Here is a 23,671-nt window from a genome sequence, read left to right on the forward strand (position 1 = left end):
GCACAAACAATACAACAAGACAGATATATTTAAAAAAAAAATAGAATAAAAATAAAAAGCGAATAGAAAATATAACTATATATACAGGTGCATCTCAATAAATTAGAATGTCGTGGAAAAGTTCATTTATTTCAGTAATTCAACTCAAATTGTGAAACTCATGTATTAAATAAATTCAATGCACACAGACTGAAGTAGTTTAAGTCTTTGGTTCTTTTAATTGTGATGATTTTGGCTCACATTTAACAAAAACCCACCAATTCACTATCTCAAAAAATTAGAATACATCATAAGACCAATAAAAAAAAACATTTTTAGTGAATTGTTGGCCTTCTGGAAAGTATGTTCATTTACTGTATATGTACTCAGTACTTGGTAGGGGCTCCTTTTGCTTTAATTACTGCCTCAATTCGGCGTGGCATGGAGGTGATCAGTTTGTGGCACTGCTGAGGTGGTATGGAAGCCCAAGTTTCTTTGACAGTGGCCTTCAGCTCATCTGCATTTTTTGGTCTCTTGTTTCTCATTTTCCTCTTGACAATACCCCATAGATTCTCTATGGGGTTCAGGTCTGGTGAGTTTGCTGGCCAGTCAAGCACACCAACACCATGGTCATTTAACCAACTTTTGGTGCTTTTGGCAGTGTGGGCAAGTGCCAAATCCTGCTGGAAAATGAAATCAGCATCTTTCAGCAGAAGGAAGCATGAAGTGCTCCAAAATTTCTTGGTAAACAGGTGCAGTGACTTTGGTTTTCAAAAAACACAATGGACCAACACCAGCAGATGACATTGCACCCCAAATCATCACAGACTGTGGAAACTTAACACTGGACTTCAAACAACTTGGGCTATGAGCTTCTCCACCCTTCCTCCAGACTCTAGGACCTTGGTTTCCAAATGAAATACAAAACCTGCTCTCATCTGAAAAGAGGACTTTGGACCACTGGGCAACAGTCCAGTTCTTCTCCTTAGCCCAGGTAAAACGCCTCTGACGTTGTCTGTGGTTCAGGAGTGGCTTAACAAGAGGAATACGACAACTGTAGCCAAATTCCTTGACACGTCTGTGTGTGGTGGCTCTTGATGCCTTGACCCCAGCCTCAGTCCATTCCTTGTGAAGTTCACCCAAATTCTTGAATCGATTTTGCTTGACAATCCTCATAAGGCTGCGGTTCTCTCGGTTGGTTGTGCATCTTTTTCTTCCACAGTTTTTCCTTCCACTCAACTTTCTGTTAACATGCTTGGATACAGCACTCTGTGAACAGCCAGCTTCTTTGGCAATGAATGTTTGTGGCTTACCCTCCTTGTGAAGGGTGTCAGTGATTGTCTTCTGGACAACTGTCAGATCAGCAGTCTTCCCCATGATTGTGTAGCCTAGTGAACCAAACTGAGAGACCATTTTGAAGGCTCATGAAACTTTTGCAGGTGTTTTGAGTTGATTAGCTGATTGGCATGTCACCATATTCTAATTTTTTGAGATAGTGAATTGGTGGGTTTTTGTTAAATGTGAGCCACAATCATCACAATTAAAAGAACCAAAGACTTAAACTACTTCAGTCTGTGTGCATTGAATTTATTTAATACACGAGTTTCACAATTTGAGTTGAATTACTGAAATAAATGAACTTTTCCACGACATTCTAATTTATTGAGATGCACCTGTATGTATATATATATATATATATATATATATATATATATATATATATATATATATATATATATATATATACACTACTGGTCAAAAGTTTTGAAACACTTACTCATTCTTTATTATGCTTTTTTTTCTTTTTTTTTTTTTTTTCACATTTTAGAATAATAGTAAAGTCATCAAAACTATGGAATAACATAAATGAAACTTTGGGAATTATGTTGTGACTAAACAAAATCCAAAATAAATCAAAACTGTGTTATATTTTAGCATCTTCAAAGTAGTCACCCTTTGTCTAGAATTTGCAGACATGTACTCTTGACATTTTCTCAACCAACTTCTTGAGGTATCACCCTGGGATGATTTTTAAACAGTATTGAAGGAGTTCCCATCTATGTTGGGCACTTATTGGCTGCTTTTCTTTATTATTTGGTCCATGTCATCAATTTCAAAAACGTTTTTTTTTTTTATTACATTTTAGATTTATAATGAAATAAATTAATATGGTGGCACAATTATATTTTTGTCTATAAAACTAATTTCAAACATTTAAGCATATGCCTTCAGATCTTAAGATCATGAGAAACATTTCGGTCAAGTGTTTCAAAACCTTTGACCGGTAGTGTATATATACACAATAAAAACACAATAGACAAAAACTATATATATCTATGTATGTACAAATACAAATCTGTTATATACAGATAGTGCAAGGGAATGTAATGGCAGAAGAGGTAGGAGATGTTCGATAAATATGTTAGAAAAACTAAAGGCAATTAAAGACTAAAGCATTAAAACCTGTTGATGCTCATTGACCCCACCCATGGGTTTGACTTTACTTTGCTTAAATGAGTTCACATTTACTATATAGTGTGCTGTTCAAAATTGTTTATAATGTTGAAAAATTATACATCTTTATAATTTGTCAACATTATTAACTCTTTTTTTGACTAGACTATATAGTAAATGCTAATTTAAGCAAAGTGACATCAAATTTAAGGCTTGTCTTATGTCCCTCAGCTGTTTTCTATAGGATTATTATGACGCATCTCTATTTGCACATGCTTACGATTTGAATCATGGTATATTTGCAGATATAACTATGTACAGTTTATATATGGAAATACATATAGACATTTTTGAATATCGGGTGATTGTTGTACTATGCCCATGTTTTTGAATTATGCATGATTGACATAATTTACATTTCTCTAAGTATAATGTATATATGACACAAAATATAATTCCTTACTGATTTGTATGCATACAACAATTCTTCTTTGAACAATGAATATTATTGGTTGTGATATAATAATATAATGGGTAATTTTTGTATATGTCATTTTTATGTAATTTGTGTCCTCTATCTCCTGATATATACAGGCAGGTTCTTGATCACTTGTCTTTGTTACTTTAGTAATATATGTGAATGCCGGTATTCCATATAAAGAGGCAATATATGTCTATAACATTTAGCAAACATTTGTATATTTTTAAGTCTATTCTATTAAGACAAATGCGCTAAATACTCCCTCTTTATCAATGGAATCAGGTGTGTAAATCGAAAATGTTTTGTCTTTGCACTAAGCACTTTTTGCACTTTTTGGCCTCTCAGTAATTAAAAAATTATAAGACTTTTTCTACACATTGTGTGCGAGCTTCCCCTCTCTTTTAAACTGTGTTCTGTAGTAGAAAGAAAGTTATACACATCTTAAATGGCAGAGTGAGTAAATTATGAGATCATTTTAAATTTGGGGTGACCTATCCCTTTAAGTGGGGTTTAATCATCATAAAGCTTTCTAGGGCCACTGTGTGTAATATAATATGATCAAAGAAAAAATATGATGTTATTTAGGAATTAAGTTAGTGCTTAGCCAAGGAGTACACAAGAGGTGCATCAGCATCACACATTGCCAAATCAGCCAACCTGTTCTAATGACCAGCCAATATTCAATATCGCTGCATCGCTGACGGTTCGTTAACGAGGGAACTGTCTGTTCATGAATAAACCACAGTGGTAAAATGTCAAGTGTCTGTTTTAAAGCTCAACAGCTGCACAATGTAAATACAAATGCGTGATGCACACACACACACACACACACACACACACACACACAAAATTACCTTCGTGTCACTTTTCTGGTCACCTTGTGTTTAACAACAACTCTCACACTTACCAGATCACTGGCGTTTTTAGAGAGCTCATCCTCACTGGATGCTGCTGAATTCACCACCAGCTTCTCGAAGCACGTCGAGCCCAAGGACGAGCTCTTCTGCTGGGACATCATCGCCAGAGGAGACACGAGCAGCTTCGGGCTCCCGTGCGCGGATACGGAAATCTCCGGTTTACTGAGTGATGCTCCATCAGCAGCGGCCAGCGGTGATGTCCCGAGCCCTTTGCCGGCGTTCGAGTCCAGCTGGTCGCTGCCGAAAGACGGTGGAGTTGAGCAGCACAGATTGGGCTGCGAGGACGAGAAGACCCGATCCATGACCTGTTTCTTCTTTCTTTTAAACATCCACAAGCCGCTCTCTTTTTTACCATCTCCGCTGCGTAGTTCGGAGCCCAGTTTGGGGCTTAAAAACGGTTTGGTCTTCTCCTGGAAATTCCTCCACATCCTCCGCTGGTAGGATGTTGATTGTGGGTCTTTGGCACTCTCATCCTCGTTGTGCTTCTCCTCCATAGTTCCCGTCCAGCAGCAGCGGCAGCAGACTGTCAGCGAGCGGAGCGTTAATGACACTGAAGAGCGCACACGAGCACACAAGAGCGCGTCCCCTCGATCACACTTACACAAATGACACTCGGCCACTTACAACACATGCACTCTCTATAATAACGCTACAAGTTACATTACTGAGAGGTTATGTGACGACAATATTTCAAATGACTAACAGTGAGATGAACTCGACGATGCGTACGCACGTGAAGTTTGATGTAGCCTCTAAACTAAAACTGATTTTCAAATAATTTATTTTCAATAGGCCTTTAGTTGAAATCTTGGTGTGATAAAAATCTGAAGAGTACACCAACAAGGGCTACTTGGGAAGTAAACGAAAATGTCCGTTGGATTCACTCTTTAATTACTTTAATAACTTAATCAGCAAGAAAAACGCAGTAAATATAATTATCGAACAGACATACGCCTCCCCCTGGTCAAAAGCTGTTATTATGGGGAATCTGGACTTGCCTGTCTAACTTGTTTATCAGGTTCAAATGATAGATTAATTATATATATTATTAACATGCTATACTGTATATTATATATACATTTAATACATAGCCTAATGATCTGGACTTGCCTGTCCAACTTGTTTATCAGTAGGCATACAAACAATATAGGTTATATAAATTACATCCATAATGGATTGGTTAGGTTTTGGCTAAACCAAATCTGGACTTGCCTGTCTAACTTGTTTTTCAAGTAAAAAAAAATATAGGTTATATAAATTATACAAATTATATGCATTATATATTATATATACATTAAATCCATAAAGAGACTTAGATGTGCTGTTAAATCGATATTATTATGCAAACATTTATTATAACAGCTGCCAAATTGCACTTGCGGATTTAGGGGTTATTTTGCCAGATTATTTATGACAATCTGAGACTTTTTGAAAAATTATGGGAGAGGGGTATAGCTTATATTCCACACTGTTTCTAAAATGTTTTAGTTTAATGTAAATCTATTAGCCTAGTAATTCTAAATGCATTTTTCATTGTTTCAAAACCATTAAAGGGGCAGTTCACATAAAAATGAAAATTATTATTTTTTTATGTGATTATTCTATTATGTGAGAAGAAAGAGACCACAGAGTGATACGAGAGGCATTAAACCAGTACAGTGTAGAGGTTGTTTACTAGATATAATGGTTGCCTACACTTTAGAGGTCATTGCACAAAAATATTTGACCACAGAACGTGATTGACCAATCAGAAACAAGTATTCCATAGTGTCATTCAATAAGAATCGATTCCCATCTGTTATACCTATCCTAATATACATTATTTTAGCAAGTTCATTTGAAATTTCTGTGAAATGTTAATTACCTTGGGGATTGTTTGTTTCTGTTGTGGTAAATGTGTTAAAGGGATAGTTCACCCAAAAAGGAAAATTCTCTCATCATTTGCTCACCCTCATGCCATTCCAGATGTGTATGTGTTCTGCAGAAGAAAGTCAAACAAAGATTTTTAGAAGAATATTTCAGCTCTGTATGTCCATACAATGCAAGTGAATGGTGGACAGAACTTTGAAGCTCCAAGAAGCACATAAAGGCAGCATAAAAGTATTCCATAAGGCTCCAGTGGATAAATGCATGTCTTCTGAAGCAATTTAATCCTTTTTTGTGTAATAACAGACCAAAAAGTAACTCCTTTTCTACTATAAATCTTGACATCTGCAGTTTCCTTGGCGATCATGATTTCAATAAAGATACACTTCCTAGTGCTTGACACATACGCAGAGCACTACATGGCACTAGGAAGTGTCTACAGACTGCAAAGTCAAGTTGTACAGTAAAAAATGAGTTATATTTTTGGATTGTTCTCACCCAAAACCCATTGGATTGCTTCAGAAGACAACTGGAGTCATTTTAATTACTTTTATGCTGCGTTTCTGTGCTTTTTTTAGCTTAAAAATGTTGGTAACCATTCACTTGATTTGTATGGAGCTACATAGCTGAGATGTTCTTCTAAAAATCTTAGTTTCTGTTCAGCAGAAGAAAGAAAGTCATGGACATCTGGGATAGCATGAGGGTGAGAGAATTTTCATTTTTGAGTGAACTATCCTTTTAACAATCCTGCAAGAACATACTCTGATATAACAAGATTACTTTTATGTTCCTATTCATGATATAATGCACAGATATAATAGATTCACTGCTGAGTCAGATGGGGAGAAAGGTGAATTTCATTAGAACAATACACTGCTTTGTTCGTGTGTCTATACCTACCTAAGCCACATTTAGATTTTGCTTTAATGTCTTGTTTTTGCTGTGTGGATTATATGAACAAGTTGATGCTTATGGTCAAAGAGTAGAAAGCTGAGCTCAAGAGCTCAGAGATTTATGGTCATGGTATTGATTTTAAAGTGAAGGCAAAGCCAAGACAATCCCACCCACAAAAACACCACGCATGTGTCCTTTTCAAGACCGTAGAATTTTAAATATTATTTAATCATATCTCTAAAGGTTTTAACAATTCATGTAAGGTTCTAATTGGTACAGAACATCACTGTGATATTTAAAGTAAATATAACTTGATTTTACACACAGCACATTACAGCTGTACAGGAAGTTAGTTTAATTTCCCTAAAGAGACCATTGCCACTTAGGGTTAAAACAAAAATATTGAGTATACATTTGCTATTGCATAATAGAAGTGTTACAATTCTCAGAAGGGAAAACAGTAATGGTACTCTCGTCAAAGCCCATGAGGGTATTAGAAGTCTGAGATTTTTCAACACTTAATTATGCTTCTTTCTAAATTAGCATACTAAAGCTGCTTTTAGCCATTCAGCCTAGTGATCAAATCGTCCAAGCAATGCTGTCATCCTTTGCAGAGCAGCAAGGCAACTAATTAATTTTAATACCCATGTATTATACCTTTACTCATGTCACATGTAAAAGCACTTGGAAGAACATCAATAAGTTGAAGTATAAGAATTGCAAATTACAATCAGCACTTTCTTGTAGTCAAGTGCAAATATACACACCCCTCTCAGACTGTGTGTCGTGGTAGCTAAGAGATCAATCTAAACAAACAGACTGCAGAAAAGTAAATCAGACTACAGGGAAACAACTGACACGTAAGTCTGCAGATTTACTTTGAAACAAAATCATTATAAATCATAAAGCTTATAATTGAAGTGTCTCAAAAATAAAGTCCATTGTAGTCTATTGCAGTTCACAGAGATCCTTAGATCCTGTAAGAAAAAGGAGGCATGTCGCATGAGACAGCTTTGCAGCCTTACCCATCTCATGAAAAGTAAGTCTATACACAGGGAATTTAGAACACCAAAGAGGCAACTTGGCAAGTTGTCTAACTTTAGCTGAAAAACAAAAAGGCTCAGTCAATGGGATTCACCTCTATTAGATGAATACTTAATTCATGAGATCATCAGGATGAAACAGGACTTGGAGGCAGCTAATCAATAGTTGGTGTTGTTTGCTGGAGCCCTTGACTCATGTTTACAACATTTAATGCAATGTAGAAGAAACAGCGATGAGGATGCCACTATGTTCTTCTAGGTTCAAAGAACATTTGGATCTGTTATACTGAACAGTTTTCACAGTAGGTTTAATAGGTTCTTTTACAAAGTATTTTCAGAGTCTGATTACAAATCGTAGTAAGAATTTTTTACAACATCAATAAGTTCATTACTTTTAAAGGGCTCTTTAAAGGGCTTTAAAAGAGGTTTATGTTTTACAGGGATTCCTTTTGATAAAGAGTTACTTTGTTCAAAAGCATTTGGCTTGTGCATTTGAAAATCAATATTTTCACTGCCAAATTGCTTTGATTTAATGTTTAAAGACCTAAAGCAGGCAAAATGACACTTTTAGTACACATTGTTTTGTTTGGTTTTGTTGTGTAGATCAGGATATCTGGAGAGTCGAATGTCCAATCAAGATCGCACTCTAAGCACTCTACTGGAACAGGCCTTTAAGATCAAGGATGATGTGGTGACCGGTCTGCGTGCTGCTCAAGGTTCAGTCCTGATGGAGTCATCTGCTAGAAAACTACTGGAGAGCCACATTCAGACCATAACTCACATTGTCAGACAGCTCAGCAAGAACATCCAGGTGCAAAAGCAAAGATAAAAGCCGACATTAATGAAAATCTCACTTAATAACCAGATCAAGTACTACTGTTGAGTCTTACTCATCATTACCATAAATACAGTGGCCATAAAACAGGAATGAGTAGGTAAAGGATAAGTTAGTAGTGAGTAAAAGATAATGCACAGTCAGTCAATTTTAGAAAAAAAACAACCCTGATGCAAAGCAGAGGGGTTTTGTATTGTCCTATGTGGTTTATTTTATGATCTGACAGTATATTTTTCTTATAATTACCTAGATACTTACTAAATTAAATAAATGGAAATTACATTTTGATTTGAGTTGCGATTATTTTATTATGTGAGAAAGAGACTGTGGAGTGATACAAGAAACATTAAACCAGTATAGTGTAGAGAATGTTTGCTAGGGACAATGACAACAAAAACATTTGACCGCAGAATGTGATCAAGTATCCCAGAGAGTCATTCAATAAAGCTCAATTCCCATTTGTTAAACCCATCCTAATATACATTATTTTAGCAAGCTCATTTCAAATTTCTTGTGAAATATAAATTACCACAGGGATTGATTGTTTCTGCTGTGGTAAAGGTGTTAAAGGGATAGTTCACCCAAAAATGAAAATTCTCATTATTTACTCACCCTCATGCCATCCCAGATGTGTATGACTTTCTGTCTTCTACTGAACACAAAAAAGAGTTTTAGAAAAATATCTCAGCACTTTAGGTACATAAAATGCAAATAAATGTTGGCCAGAACTTTGCAGGTCCAAACAAAAAATAAAGGCCACATACAAGTAATCCATAAGACTCCAGTGGTTAAATCCATGTCTTCAGAAGTGATATGATAGGTGTGGGTGAGAATCAGATCAATATTTAAATCCTTTTTTACTATAAATCTCCACTTTCTCTTTCTTCTTTTGTTTTTGGCGCTTCAAATTATTTGTGCATATCATCACCTACTGGGCAGGGAGGAGAATTTACAGTAAAAAAGGATTTAAATTTTCCTTGGCCTTGCAGATTTTTCGGACCCATTTAAACTATTTAGATCAGTTTCTCAACCACACCCATTTGGGATGGCATGAGGGTGAGTAAATGATGGGAGAATTTAAATTTTTGGGTGAACTATACCTTTAATTGTTTCTCTCTATACCTCTCAGATAAGTCTAATCTCATTACAATGATACAGTTACATCAATTACGGCTGCAATCAAAGCATCTCAAATCTTTATGCTTATGTCTTAGCATAAAAGCTAAAAATGTAAAAAAAATAAATAAAATAAAAAATGAGCAAGGGACATTTTTTGGGAAGATGCCAACAGAACCATTTTACTGATTGGATACATTATGCAGAACATGCATAAAAAATGTATGAATCAAATAAATCAAAGCCCAGTAGTCACTGCAGACAGAATGAGGCTTTTCAGTCTCTGCATAGTGATGACATAAAAACGTTGGCTTGTTAATTAAAAAATTAGGAATCTAGTAATAGCTTTTGCTAAACCATGTCAATCTGTCCATCTAAAATGACAAAAATTTGGTTGCACTCTAGGTACATTCACCACACAGAAGCTAACGGCAATTTAAATAATCACTTCAGCATTATAAAAGGAAATTACTGAAGTCTGTCAAATTGTGATAGCTGTGACTGACCTGCTGATATGAGCAATCATGCTGTTCCATGACCACTAGGCAAGAACAATCTACTGTCTTCCCAGGTTCTGGAAACACAGATTATTGAGAGAGACCACCTTACTGCAGGGACGACATTTGCAGTGAAGAGCTTGGATCACAAAAACATGACTGGTATTGGGGATCTCAGAGGGAGAGTGGCAAGGTCGTAGTATACAAAATTATGCATACTCCACATATTACATTCATAGTGAAATTACAAGGTGTCAGTGTAAATCCAAGATGACACAAAGACAAAAGTTACTCTGTGCACCTTTAAATTGTTATCTACCCAACACTGCAAATGCATGCACAAAACACTACCACATCTACTAATTCTTTATTATTAATATTTTCCACATTTAAGAATAACATTAAAGGCACCAAAACTATGAAATTACACAAATACTATTTGTCAAATATCGGTATGGGAATATTGACCAAAATTGTTAATTCAAAACTATCTAAGAGGTATCAACCTGGGATCATTTTCAACACTGGGAATACAGTATTGATGGAGTTTCCATGTATAATGGCTACTTGTTGGCTGCTTTTTCTTCATTATGCAGTAAATTTTTTTATTTTTTTTATTATTAAAATCAAAAGCTTTTGTAAATAAATTTTTACATAGACAAAATTTATATCAGTCTGTACAATTAATTTCAAGTCCTTAGATTAAGGTTTTTAAAGGAATAGTTCACACACAAATGAAAATTCTCTCATCATCTACTCACATTCATCCCATCCCAGATGTGTGACTTTCTTTATTCTGCAGAACACATGCAAAGATTTTTAGAAGAATATCTCAGTCCTGAAGATCCATACAATGCAAGTGAATGGTGGCCAGACATCTGTAGTTCCAAAAATCATATAAAGGCAGCATAAAAGTAATCAATGTGACTCCAGTCTTTTAATATATGTCTTCTGAAGCGATGCAATCATTTTGGGGGAGAAACAGATCAATATTTAAATCCTTTTTTACTTTAAATTTGAACTTTCACTTTCAGAATATGAAAGTGAAAGAGGAGATTTACAGTAAAATAAGACCTTTCACCCACACCTATCACACTGCTTCAGAAGACATAGATTTAACCACTGGAATTATATGGATTACTTTTATACTGCCTTTATATGCTTTTTTGAGCTTAAAGTTCTGGTCACCATTCACTTGCATTGTATGGACCTACAGAGCTGAGATATTCTTCGTTTGTGTTTTGAAAAAGAAAGTCATACACATCTGGTATGGCATGAGGGTGAGTAAATGATGAGAGAATAATATTTTTGGGTGAACTATCCCTTTAAGGTAATTTGAAACTCATTTAAATTCAGTCCTGTGTTTAGAATATAGACTGGTTATGACATTGTGTACATACACTCTCACATGCCCTCTGTCCCACACAGCTAGCGCAAATTAAGATAAATGCTCTATTTTTGGAAATGTGTGTTACACATCTCAGCATGCCTTGATTTGAAACTGAAAGTATACGATTACACTGACTGTACTATTAGAGTGATTTACAAATTATTGTGACAAATGCCCGATAACGTCAATGAGATTTTATAACAATGACGTTGAAAATGAGATGTTCATTCATGTGTTTGAGATTATGTATTTCCAAACAAGCAGCTTAGTGAACTTGAACGTCTTCATGATATTTGTATATTCAAAAAAGCACAATATTTATATCTAAATGAATCTGAAAATAGACAGAGAGAGCAGTCAACAGTGCCTTACAGGCAAAAACACAGTAGGCTGAGCATGACAACATGAACTCAATGAACAGATTTCAAATCAAGTCAAATCTGACAACACTAGAATCATAAATTGTCCTTTACCTCAGATTACGCTAAAACATGCACTTTTCCTGGCTTGTATAGCTAATGCGCGTTCTTGAGTTGATTGACAGGCGATGTCTGTATCTAAAAGGTGATTGGCTCTTATACCTGTAAGGCAGGACTTTCTTTCTACATCCGTTGACCGTTAGATGTTCCAATTTCTCCCATTCAATTTAACAGAAGTGGCCCATCTCTGCTAAATACGCTCTGGTGCTAATCACATGGTAACGCTAAAAACACTTTCTTCAATCAAATTCTTCAGCAACCACCCACAACACCCTATTACATTGTGACATATAGAGTACAATATGGTTTGAGTGTATTACACATCCCAGCATGCCTTGATTTGAAACTGAAAGTATACGATTACACTGACTGTACTATTAGAGTGATTTACGAATTATTGTGACAAGTGCCCGATAACGTCAATGAGATTTTATAACATTGACGTTGAAAATGAGATGTTCATTCATGTGTTTGAGATTGTGTATTTCCAAACAAGCAGCTTAGTGAACTTGAATGTCTTCATGACATTTGTATATTCAAAAAAGCACAATATTTATATCTAAATGAATCTGAAAATAGACAGAGAGAGCAGTGTCAACAGTGCCTTACAGGCAAAGACACAGTAGGCTGAGCATGACAACATGAACTGACTGAGCTGTTTGCTGGCTGCATGACCTATGACTCTTCTCTGACCATAAGACCATATCCACCCACCCCCCTTCACACATTAACAGTAAATGTACTCATTAACCCATCTGGAATGAGAGAGATCTAAAATATTTTTTTCTTTAGAGCACAGATAAGATTTATGACGTGTTATGTCTAGATTTGCCTTTAATCTTTGGCCAGACTGGACATCTTTTGCCATCTTCTGCTATATAAACCAAACCAACATTTGAGAATAGATTAAATGCATAGTAATAGTAATTGACTTACATAAGTTCATTCGTTAAATTACTTCGTGTCTTAGGTGTGATGCTAGTATTTCAAAACTGTCAGCTGATGTTGGTGCTGGTGGATGGGACATCCTGAAACTCCAAAAAGAAGTGAGTGAGTTGCGTTCTGGGCTGGAACTGAAGCTGAGAGACATGGAGCTCAAGGTGAGGCATAGTGAGCTGACCACTGAAAGTGTGTGATAGTTCATACTTAAAGGAATAGTTGTGCCAAAAATGAGAATTCTCTCGTCATTTACTCACCCTCATGCCATCCCAGATGTGTATGACTTTCTTTCTTCTGCAGAACACAAACTAAGATTTTTCGAAGAATATTTCAGCTCTGTGGGTCCATACAATGCAAGTGAATGGATGCCAAATTTTTGAATCTCCAAAAAGCACATATAGCCATCATAAAAGTCATCCATACGACTCCAGTGGATTAATTAATGTCTTCTAAAGCTAAATGCTAGGTTTAAGAAATAGATCAATATTTCAAACTTCTTTTAAATAAAAATGTTCGCTTCCGACCAGCTCATTGATGATGGTGGAGTTCAAACTGCCTCTCGCATGACATAAGCACGTAAGCCTCCTCAGCATAGATATTCATAGGTAGATACATTATTAGCAGCTGTTCCTATGGACCACAATACTGTTTTCACACAAAAGCAGTTTATACAGCGGTCTGAGCAAGGAGCTCAGTCTGAGGCATCTCCTCCATTCACTTGCATTAAAACCGATTCAAACTGCTTTCCTTGTTGACCGTTCCAAGATGGCGCCGCAGTTGACGTATGCAAACCAGCCAAATGAGGAATCTTTGTATGAATATCTATGCTCCTCTGTTGTAAACAACACTGTGCTTCCATATTTTTTCGTATTTCACACATCAGTTCACACATGATCTTGCCAACGCGCTTATGTCACACGAGAGTCTGCGTGACCTTGACCCTCGTGAATTTTAGAAAAACAAAGTTTTAAATATGGATCTATTCCTTATACACACCTAGCGTTTCACTTCAGAAGACATTAATTAATCCATTGGAGTCATGTATTACTTTTATGATGGCTATATGTGCTTTTTGGAGCTACAAAAATTTGGCACCATTCACTTGCCTTGTGTATATATATATATATATATATATATATATATATATATATATATATATATATATATATATATATATATATACATACTGTCTTGGTCACAAAATGTTTTTGCTTACGCCTAGTAGAAGAAGACAAATATAGCCATGCTCATTAAAAAAAACAAATACGTTTTTGTTTTTGGACATTTACCATGGAGAAATTATATATATTATATATTTTTTTACATTTACCATGGTAATGCCATGGTATTCTTTGAAGTATATATATATATATATATATATATATATATATATATATATATACACACAGTATATAGCATCAGCCGTAGCACACATCTCTCTTCCACTGGGGAAATTGCAGCATTGTTATCCAAATAAACTGGAGTCCCTGCATGGCACGGCACGCCACCTTAACAGTAAATCACAGTGATTGCAGTACATTAGCTCTGAGGATTGGTCACCCGCCAACATAAAAGTAATTGAAAATGAAAGGGGACTAGCGCCTGTGTCAAATGCACATGGGAACACTAGCTCTGCTCGCCGTGCACACTGATGACAAAACATACCAATACACATGATTTGCAATAAGGAAGAATATTATGTGTTATTGTATATATGGTTTTTAGCCAGGGTATTTAGCCAGCATAGTGTGGTAGTGTTTAGACATATAGAAAAAAAATGAAAACTAAGTGAAGTAGATGTGATGGTGAGCTTTGTTGAGTTTATTTTTGTTATTTATTTATTTTCTCAGCTGTTTCGGGAAATAGGAAAACTAGATACCTCACTTTCAGAGAAGTTGATCTCTCAGAGGAATGCCACTGGACTCTTACAGAAGGAAATGCAAAGACTGGAAGTAAAGTAAGAGGGTTTCCCAATACTAAAAATATTGAATATTGAAAGAGCAAAAATTTGGGCAAAAATCAACTGAGACAGTTGAGTATACAATTAGCTTATATAAAGAGTTTGTGATAAAATATAAATAATTATAAAATAAATCATATAGACTTGCATCGGGAACATTACTGATTATGTACGTACCTATTTCAAAACTTAAGAAAGCATCACTATTACTTTTGTTCATATTTCAAGTTAGAGATTTGAAAAGGGAAAAAATCCCATACATTTACATTGAAGGAAGAACCCACGCCATATTTAGGGACCAGCAGCCTTGTAAAAAACCTTAGTGACATTACCCTTTCTTATTACTAAGGGTTTTCTTAATGTAAGAGGTTTCTTGAAACTTGGTCCAGAATATCATAGATATAGATTAAATTGAATAAAAGAACCTCAAAGAAGACCAGCTTGACACTTGGGGGTGGGAGTCTTTTCACTTGACCCAGTAAGCCAGCAGCCAACCAGAACACCCTAACAATCACGTAGCATCCAAACAAACAAAATACTAACAAAGCCTTTCTAGCAAGTCAGTCCACTGTCGGCCATCTTTGGAACGCTTCCGGGAAGCTATTTCCAGTCATGAAAATGTAGCTCATATTTACTTGAATGGGGAAAGACCAAAATCTTCAAAACTGTTGGTCAAGATTACAATCAATGAACAAATTTCAAATCAACAGTCAAATCTGACAACACTAGAATCATAAAATGTCCTTCTTTACCTCAGATTACGCTAAAAACATGCACTTTTCCTGGCTTGTATAGCTAATGCGCATTCTTGAGTTGATTGACAGGCGATGTCTGTATCTAAAAGGTGATTGGCTCTTATACCTGTAAGGCAGGACTTTCTTTCTACATCCGTTGACCGTTAGGTGTTCCAATTTCTCCCATTCAATTTAACAGAAGTGGCCCATCTCTGCTAAATACGCTCTGGTGCTAAACACATGGTAACGCTAAAAAACACTTTCTTCAATCAAAATCTTCAGCAACCACCCACAACACCCTATTACACTGTGACATACAGAGTACAATATGGTTTGGGCTGCTGTAGCACCACCATTATATTTAAAAAAGAAGCATTAGGCTGACATGTTGTAAAAAAATAATAATAATAAAGTCTTGTGAAGACTTGACAGACCTGACATCTGATATTACAATGCTTTCCCAAAGGCCAACTCAATCGAATCTGCTGTCATGAGGATTTGTTCAGTTGAGATTGATGTAAATGGGAAACTTGTGAAGGACCTGGTGTTTTGGCACCAAACAGCTCCCAGGGGATCTCAGTGACTCACCAGATATGGCTCCAAATAGTGCAATTGCCAGTCTACAGTATATGCAGCCACATGAGCCATCATGGCATGAACAAGGTGACTGCTCTCTATGACAATATTAGCTCCTAACTATGCAATGTGGAGCACAGATAGCAGTTTTTGTGTGCTGAAATAGAGCCTTGTCCATTATCCCAGTGGAAAAACATATTTTCATAGGGTAACAAAATCAAAGCAATTGGCTGGCAATGCTTCCAGTGTTATGTAATAGTGGTGAGCTTTCACTGAGTCACATGAAGAGCACCATATGGACAAAAGAAAAACACACACATAAAAAAAAGCAGCCAGAAACTACAACGCTTTAATCATACTAATATATATATATATATATATATATATATATATATATATATATATATATATATATATATATATATATATATATATATATACAGGGTTGGGGAGTAACGGAATACATGTAACAGGATTATGTATTTAAAATACAAAATATTAGTAACTGTATTCCACTACAGTTACAATTTAAATCATTTGTAATTAGAATACAGTTACATTCAAAAAGTATTTTGATTACTGAAGAGATTACTTTGCATTTTATTGTCATTTGTTCTGATTAATATTTAGTCTATTCAGTTGGAAAACGCCCATATAAACAATGCGATCCGAGGAGCATTTAAAGAGCGGTGAAACACTTTCTTATGATGTGTTACATTCATACGAGCAGACAGAGAAGTACGTTTGAAGTAGGTTTGGAGCAGCAGAAATAGAAATAAACCTTGTGTAAATTTAGCTTATTAAATTTAGCTTTAACCTCCCGAGACCCCTGCATGACTGCCGTGTGCATTTTCCATTCCTTTTTTGATTTGTAACTAGTAGCTCCTAAGAAACATGCAAAAAAAAAAAAAAAAAACTTTTTTTTAGACCTAGTAGTTTTCCTAAAAATGTACACCCACATATGTGAACAGTGGGACTAAGTTAAATAATAACAAGCTATAGAATGTCAAATTTTTTTAAATAAAATTGTTAATTATGTTTCCAGGTATTTATTCAGGTTTTTGAGACATTACAGACATTACATCAGAAATTAGCACAAATATTTCTGAAACTGAATATTTGGTCTGATTTTAGGAGTTAATGCACTTAGCTGCATAGAGAGCAATAGAATGCTCCCTTGCTCCCTATTTAGTGAATTACTTAACCTCCAGTGTGCTCTCTGTCTGCAATGGCCTCAGAACGGTTTGAAATGCACCTTATTTTCATCCTAACTCCATATAAAGCCTCTGAAAGCTGCATTTTCCAGTTTTTGGATGCATCCATTGATTCTCAATGTGATAATGCACAGTAAATAAAACATATTTTAACTGAGCATACAGTCCAGGAATGTGGTCATTGTGTTAAACAGCGTGCCGATTCGCGATAAATTATTGGATGAAACTAGAGACTCTAATCTTTTGACTCAAACAGGTTCAATGTAAAAACTTATTTAGGTTTCTTACCAGAAGTAATTTTTTTGCCATTTCAAACAAACACAAACTCTGCTGTGATTGACACCATGTTGTTTTGTCACATGACTCTGTACGTCGAAAGTTTAACCCTGTACTAACAGCCCAGAGTCTCCTGAACTGAGATCAGGTTTAAATTAAATTATGCATTGCGTATAGCGAAGCCAAAATACAACGTCCACGCATGTGGACGTGGGTTCGCACGAGATTAAGCTAAGCTAAAATGCTATTTTTAGCCATTTTACATGCTGGCATGATCATATTGTTTTATCAAGAAAATCCAAGTTAGATAAAAAAAAAAAAAATGACCTTTGATATTAGGGCAAGACCTTTGATATTAGGGCAAAAATCTCATTCTTGATGAGAATTTTTGTATTGTTTTCCTGTAAAAAATATCAAAAAATTCTTAAAACAATTTGATTTGTCTTGTTTAAGAAGCAACAATACATAAGATTTTTAGGCCTTTTTCAGAGAATGTATTTTTAACCTGTATTTTGTCTTACTGTACTGGCAGATTTTTTTTTATAGACAAAACATGTGAAAAAAATCTACCAGTGCTGAAGTAATCCAAAGTATTTAGATTACGTTACTGAGTTTAAGTAATCTAACAGAATATGTTACAAATTACATTTTACAGCATGTATTCTGTAATCTGTAGTGGAATACATTTCAAAAGTAACCCTCCCAACCCCGCACATATATATATATATATATATATATATATATATATATATATATATACTCAGCAAAAAAGAAACGTCCCTTTTTCTGGACACTGTATTTTACAGATAATTTTGTAAAAATCCAAATAACTTTACAGATCTTTATTGTAAAGGGTTTAAACAAAGTTTTCCATGCTTGTTCAATGAACCATAAACAATTAATGAATGTGCACCTGTGGAACGGTCGTTAAGACACTAACAGCTTACAGACGGTAGGCAATTAAGGTCACAGTTATAAAAACTTAGGACACTGAAGAGACCTTTCTACTGACTCTGAAAAACACCAACAGAAAATGCCCAGGGTCCCTGCTCATCTGTGTGAACATGCCTTAGGCATGCTGCATGGAGGAATGAGGACAGCAGATGTGGCCAGGGCAATAAATTGCAATGTCCGTACTGTGAGGCACCTAAGACAGCGCTACAGGGAGACAGGAAGGACAGCTGATTGTCTTCGCAGTGGCAGACCATGTGTAACAACACCTGCACAGGATCGGTACATCCGAATATCACACCTGCGGGACAGGTACAGGATGGCAACAACAACTGCCTGAGTTACACCAGGAATGCACAATCCCTCCATCAGTGCTCAGACTGTCTGCAATAGGCTGAGAGAGGCTGGACTGAGGGCTTGTAGGCCGTTGTTAGGCAGGTCCTTACCAGACATCACCGGCAACAAGGTCACCTATGGGCACAAATCCACCTTCGCTGGAACAGACAGGACTGGCAAAAAGTGCTCTTCACTGATGAGTTGCGGTTTTGTCTCACCAGGGGTGATGGTCGGACTCACGTTTATCATCGAAGGAATGAACGTTACACCGAGGCCTGTACTCTGGAGCGGGATCGATTTAGAGGTGGAGGGTCCGTCATGGTCTGGGGCGGTGTGTCACAGCATCATCGGACTGAGCTTGTTGTCATTGCAGGCAATCTCAATGCTGTGCGTTATAGGGAAGACATCCTCCTCCCTCATGTGGTCCCCTTCCTGCAGGCTCATCCTGATATGACCCTCCAGCATGACAATGCCACCAGCCATACTGCTCATTCTGTGCATGATTTCCTGCAAGATAGGAATGTCTGTGTTCTGCTGTAGCCAGCGAAGAACCCGGATCTCAATCCTATTGAGCACATCTGGGACCTGTTGGATCAGAGGGTGAGGGCTAGGGCCATTCCCCCCAGAAATGTCCGGGAACTTGTGTCTTGGTGGAAGAGTGGGGTAACATCTCACAGCAAGAACTGGCAAATCTGGTGCAGTCCATGAGGAGGAGATGCACTGCAGCACTTAATGCAGCTGGTGGCCACACCAGATACTGACTGTTACTTTTGATTTTGATCTATGCTGATAGTTTTTTCCTTAAAGCTGCACTACATAAGATTTTAGGATAAAAATGAACAAATTGCCATTATTGACTGAGTACATAAACAATCAGTGTTCACAACAATGTCCTTACCTTACCCGATTCACTATGGTAAGCCTATAAAATTGATTTGTATTTTGAGCTGTCGGGTTTGATTTGGCACAAAATCGTTGCTTATGTCGTACATCCTTGCGTCATTATGTCATGTCTGTAAACACAGGAAAGAAGAACTGGCTATCTCATGTTCCGGCTGGAGAAACTTAGTTCAGTTCAGTCGGTCACACTCACACAGTTCAGAACAGCATCGCAGCAATCTGGATGCATGTTTATCTGTTATCCGTTTGGCGAAGTTGTTTACCTGCTATAATGCTTGGATATGTTGTCTGACAGGGTTGTTGAAGCTAATATTGCTTGTCATGCTTGTGAATCGAACATTACTCGTGTATTAACTGATCATGATGTATCTACGTTGTCGGGGGAAGTTACTGTGACATGTTTACTAATATTTATGACTTCTGGTAATTGTTAAATTGCATATTTAAGCATATTTTTTCATGTTTAATAAAGTATATTTTATCCCCATCATTATTCAAGCCTCGTTTTATGTTTTTATTTTACAGTGTTTTTGTGTGCATTGCATAGACGTACTATTGTAGTATTACGGTTCACTTGCATTATCAGCTGAGACTGTACAATATGACATAATATTAATAAAGTCTTCCGTTGAACTCATATCAGCCATAACTCGAGTTTCACCTTTTTAATTGAAAAGTGTAGTACAATACAAACATTAATAGTAGATAAAATACTTGAATAATCATTAAAATATAATGGTAACAGGTGGTGATTGAGTTCCCTGTTCTCTATGTAAAAGCTCTTTGAGTGTAGTCTCAAAAAAGCGCTATAAGTGTACAATTCATTAATTCAAAATATGTAAATAGGAGTGTTTTTTTATCTTCATCAAAGCAAGTAATAACTGTATAACATAATATCAACATGAAAATAGCACGTTATGACTCTGGCTCAGAATATCTCCCAGTCATGATCACACACAGGTGATGTCCAGGTGAGCTCAAATCATGAAATTCATCTGTAAGAGCAGTGCCAAAACACGACTCATGTAAAAGTGTTCTTCCGCAAATTGCTTGCAATTTTAAGTTTCAACCACAGATAGCACAAAGTTACGTAGTGCAGCTTTACCATTTATGACCTTTTTCTGATAAAGGAAAATAGTTTGAGCCATTTACATGACCACAAATGTTGTCGGCTTATTAAGCATAATCGGTGTAAGATCATGCATGTAAACATGCTCCTTTACTAATATATTAACCCCATATTAGTCAGTCTATTAATATATGGTCATTAAAAATGGCCCACATAACATTTGTTTTAGAGGGTGTATTGCATGTCACACTGCAGGACACTGATGTTACTGCTTGAAATTTCAAGTCAACTACTCCATTACAAATTCAGTCTCAGTAATTATACCTTTATAACAAGTTATTACAATGTTATACTAATGTAATAGTTGTATGTAAAGTAGTATGCAATACTAGTGTCTGTATGCATTTTTATGTAGGACCTCAAGTGGTCTTAAGGAGATGGAGGAGGAGACAGTGAGACTCAGGAAGTGGGCAGAGGAGCAGTTGAAATGCACAGTTCAAACACACACAGAGAACAGCCAACAGCTGCACACACTATTGCAGGACACAGTGGTAAACAAGCATCCATATGTGTGTGTGCATTTCTGAGTAAATAATGAGTGAGCTATGCCACTGTGGAATGTCATGGCTTTTATTTTTGTGGTTTACTGATTTTCTCTCAGCACTGAAGTAGTGGCCCCATTCCAAATGTCAATAAACTCAAACAAAAAACGGTAGCGGAAAAAAAAACATAAAAACTGATTACCATCCATGATCAATACAATAAGTGATATTTACTGTTAGTAAAATGTGCTCAAATGTGCTAAGGTTGAGATGGAAGGGAAGCTAAAGGAGCACATGGTACTTCTTTCTGGTCATCTGGAGAACATGGAGGCACGGTTGGGAAAGGAACGATCAGCCGACAAAGTCAAGCGATCTGATAGCAAAGTCAACAGCAAGATCAGCACTTTGGAGAAGAGCTTTAGAGAAGAGCTAGAGCAGATGAGAAGGGAGTACCAGTCTGGTGAGTCTCAAATGTTCATGTGAGGATGACATAAACAAATATAAAAAATAAAGCTTTCAAACCTGAGTAGAACATCATTCTCTGGCAATATATAGTCTTGTACACAACATGTAGCCTGTATACAAGCTTAAGTATTAAATACATCATCATGTTTGGTGCCTACACACCACTGGTGCTGAACGGTCTTACAGATCATCTATAAAGGATCACTGCAAGCCAACATTTGAGCTGGTTAGTTAAAATATAATTTCTAGTCTTTTGGAATCACTTAACAGATTTTATTATACACATAGATGTGCTAAACACTTTTAAACCAAGCCTGCTGGCTGCCTTCTAGTTTGGTAGCTTTGTAATTTCTTTATCAGTTTATAACATTTCTTTCCAACCACACAATTTCAAAGTGTTACTGACTGAATGTTTTCCAAGCATTCAATACAAAACAACCAGCAAAAGCTAAATGAATCATTGTAACTTATAACCTCAATAAACCTCCAGGGGCAGACTGAGGGTGGCAGATGCATTATAGATGAGTCAACTAACACATACTTCCTGCCAGAGAGTCAGTGCTTCTAAAAGGCTGGGCCCTTAAAGTTTGAGACAGGTGATCTCTACCATTCTGTTTGTCAGGGTTCCAGGCAGTTCATGATGCCATTGCATCTCTGAGACACATTGGTGACGCCAAAGCCAAGCTGGATAAGGTAGAGCTGCAAAGAGATATCAGACAGATCCAGAAAAACGCTGTGGGACTGAAAAAACTCTGAGACCTGAGAGGGCTACGTGAGACCTCCTATATGCTGGAATACCAAGTATGATTCGGCAGAATGTGGACAGATGGACAATGCAATCAAACAAGCTCTACATTTGTTTACTAGATTGAAAAAGGATTTAACCTGGTCTCTGTGAGGCCATTTCCTGAATTTCTTTAATGCCAATCTCTGAGAAAAATCTCCATTGCTGTGTCAAGACTTTAAAATTAAATTGTGAGTGAACAATCACAGATAATGCACTTCAATCACTGTGCAATTACGTAAAATCCAAGATTAGATACAGAATGATACCGTGAAGGGTCAATAATGACAGATTAGAAAGATGAAATGTTTTTTGTTGGTCTGCATATCCCCAGGCCAAATATTGATTGTAATGAATACTCAAATAAATCAACAAGACCACTGTGTTTTCATTTAATTTTCCAAGCCATAAATGCAAATGACAAATGCATTGTGTATTTGCAAAGCATAAATATACTAACACAATAAATCATTGTTGTTATTTCCCTCTCAATTTATTTTTTCATCTGCATGATTTCATATTTCAGAGACACAACTGATTGTTTCAGTACATCACAGGTCAGAGATTAGTAAAGTCAGTTATTAGGAAATGACAGTGGGGTTATTTTAAAAACAGAAGTCCATTGTTTCTGCTTGTGCATCTGTAGACCAAATATGCCCCAAAGGCAACTCTTTAAATGCTTTTCTGACTGTAAATAGGCAATTTGAAAGCTTGAATTCCCTGTATTTTCAAACATGCACAATAGTAATTTTGGATCCAGTGCAATGACCACTGTTTCTTTGCTAGAATTGCTTCTGAGTTGGAGAAAAGCTATTTCTGTTTGAAGTAAATTCAAGTTAATTATAGTCTGGCAAGCCTTTTGGCAATAATAAGTATGAAGAATGAATGTCATTGGGGGAAGGCACAGGAAATTAATCATATATCATTAATGTCATTTTTCATGAGTCAATGACCATGTGATATGTTTGACAATG

At 36.3% G+C, this 23,671-nt stretch overlaps 2 protein-coding genes across 7 annotated transcripts in view; one reads left to right on the forward strand and one right to left on the reverse strand.

The window, feature by feature from the left end:
* LOC127416940 (multiple C2 and transmembrane domain-containing protein 1-like) overlaps window positions 1–4,355 on the reverse strand; it is a 313,291-nt gene extending 308,936 nt beyond the window's left edge. For all 4 annotated transcript variants that reach the window (XM_051656578.1, XM_051656568.1, XM_051656558.1 and 1 more), the window contains exon 1: window positions 3,822–4,355. In XM_051656578.1, the coding sequence (XP_051512538.1) occupies window positions 3,822–4,325 (504 nt within the window). In that variant the 5' untranslated portion in view covers window positions 4,326–4,355. The remainder of the gene's footprint in view (window positions 1–3,821) is intronic.
* A 2,819-nt stretch (window positions 4,356–7,174) lies between these two features.
* On the forward strand, window positions 7,175–22,679 carry fam81b (family with sequence similarity 81 member B). Of its 3 annotated transcripts, none has more exons than XM_051662769.1 (9): window positions 7,175–7,451; window positions 7,539–7,630; window positions 8,238–8,445; window positions 10,157–10,275; window positions 12,922–13,051; window positions 14,741–14,847; window positions 21,322–21,457; window positions 21,713–21,908; window positions 22,536–22,679. In XM_051662769.1, exons 2-9 carry the CDS (start codon window positions 7,587–7,589, stop codon window positions 22,667–22,669), a joined length of 1,074 nt encoding a protein of 357 aa, XP_051518729.1. In that variant the 5' UTR covers window positions 7,175–7,451; window positions 7,539–7,586; the 3' UTR covers window positions 22,670–22,679. The 3 variants fall into 3 exon arrangements, with proteins under 3 accessions (XP_051518729.1, XP_051518738.1, XP_051518747.1); XM_051662778.1 differs by having other exon boundaries at window positions 7,549–7,630; XM_051662787.1 differs by having other exon boundaries at window positions 7,175–7,630.
* The last annotated feature ends 992 nt before the right edge of the window (window positions 22,680–23,671 follow it).

The sequence above is a fragment of the Myxocyprinus asiaticus genome, chromosome 3, assembly GCF_019703515.2.
Source record: "Myxocyprinus asiaticus isolate MX2 ecotype Aquarium Trade chromosome 3, UBuf_Myxa_2, whole genome shotgun sequence".
Classification (NCBI taxonomy): domain Eukaryota; kingdom Metazoa; phylum Chordata; class Actinopteri; order Cypriniformes; family Catostomidae; genus Myxocyprinus; species Myxocyprinus asiaticus.

Bases quoted from the DNA above. Each gene is read 5' to 3' on its own strand.
- fam81b (XM_051662787.1), top strand. From the start codon at position 7,587: ATGTCGCATGAGACAGCTTTGCAGCCTTACCCATCTCATGAAAA. The intron at 13,052-14,740 runs GTGAGGCATAGT...TTATTTTCTCAG, and splicing joins TGAGAGACATGGAGCTCAAG to CTGTTTCGGGAAATAGGAAA. The intron at 21,909-22,535 runs GTGAGTCTCAAA...TCTGTTTGTCAG, and splicing joins GAGAAGGGAGTACCAGTCTG to GGTTCCAGGCAGTTCATGAT.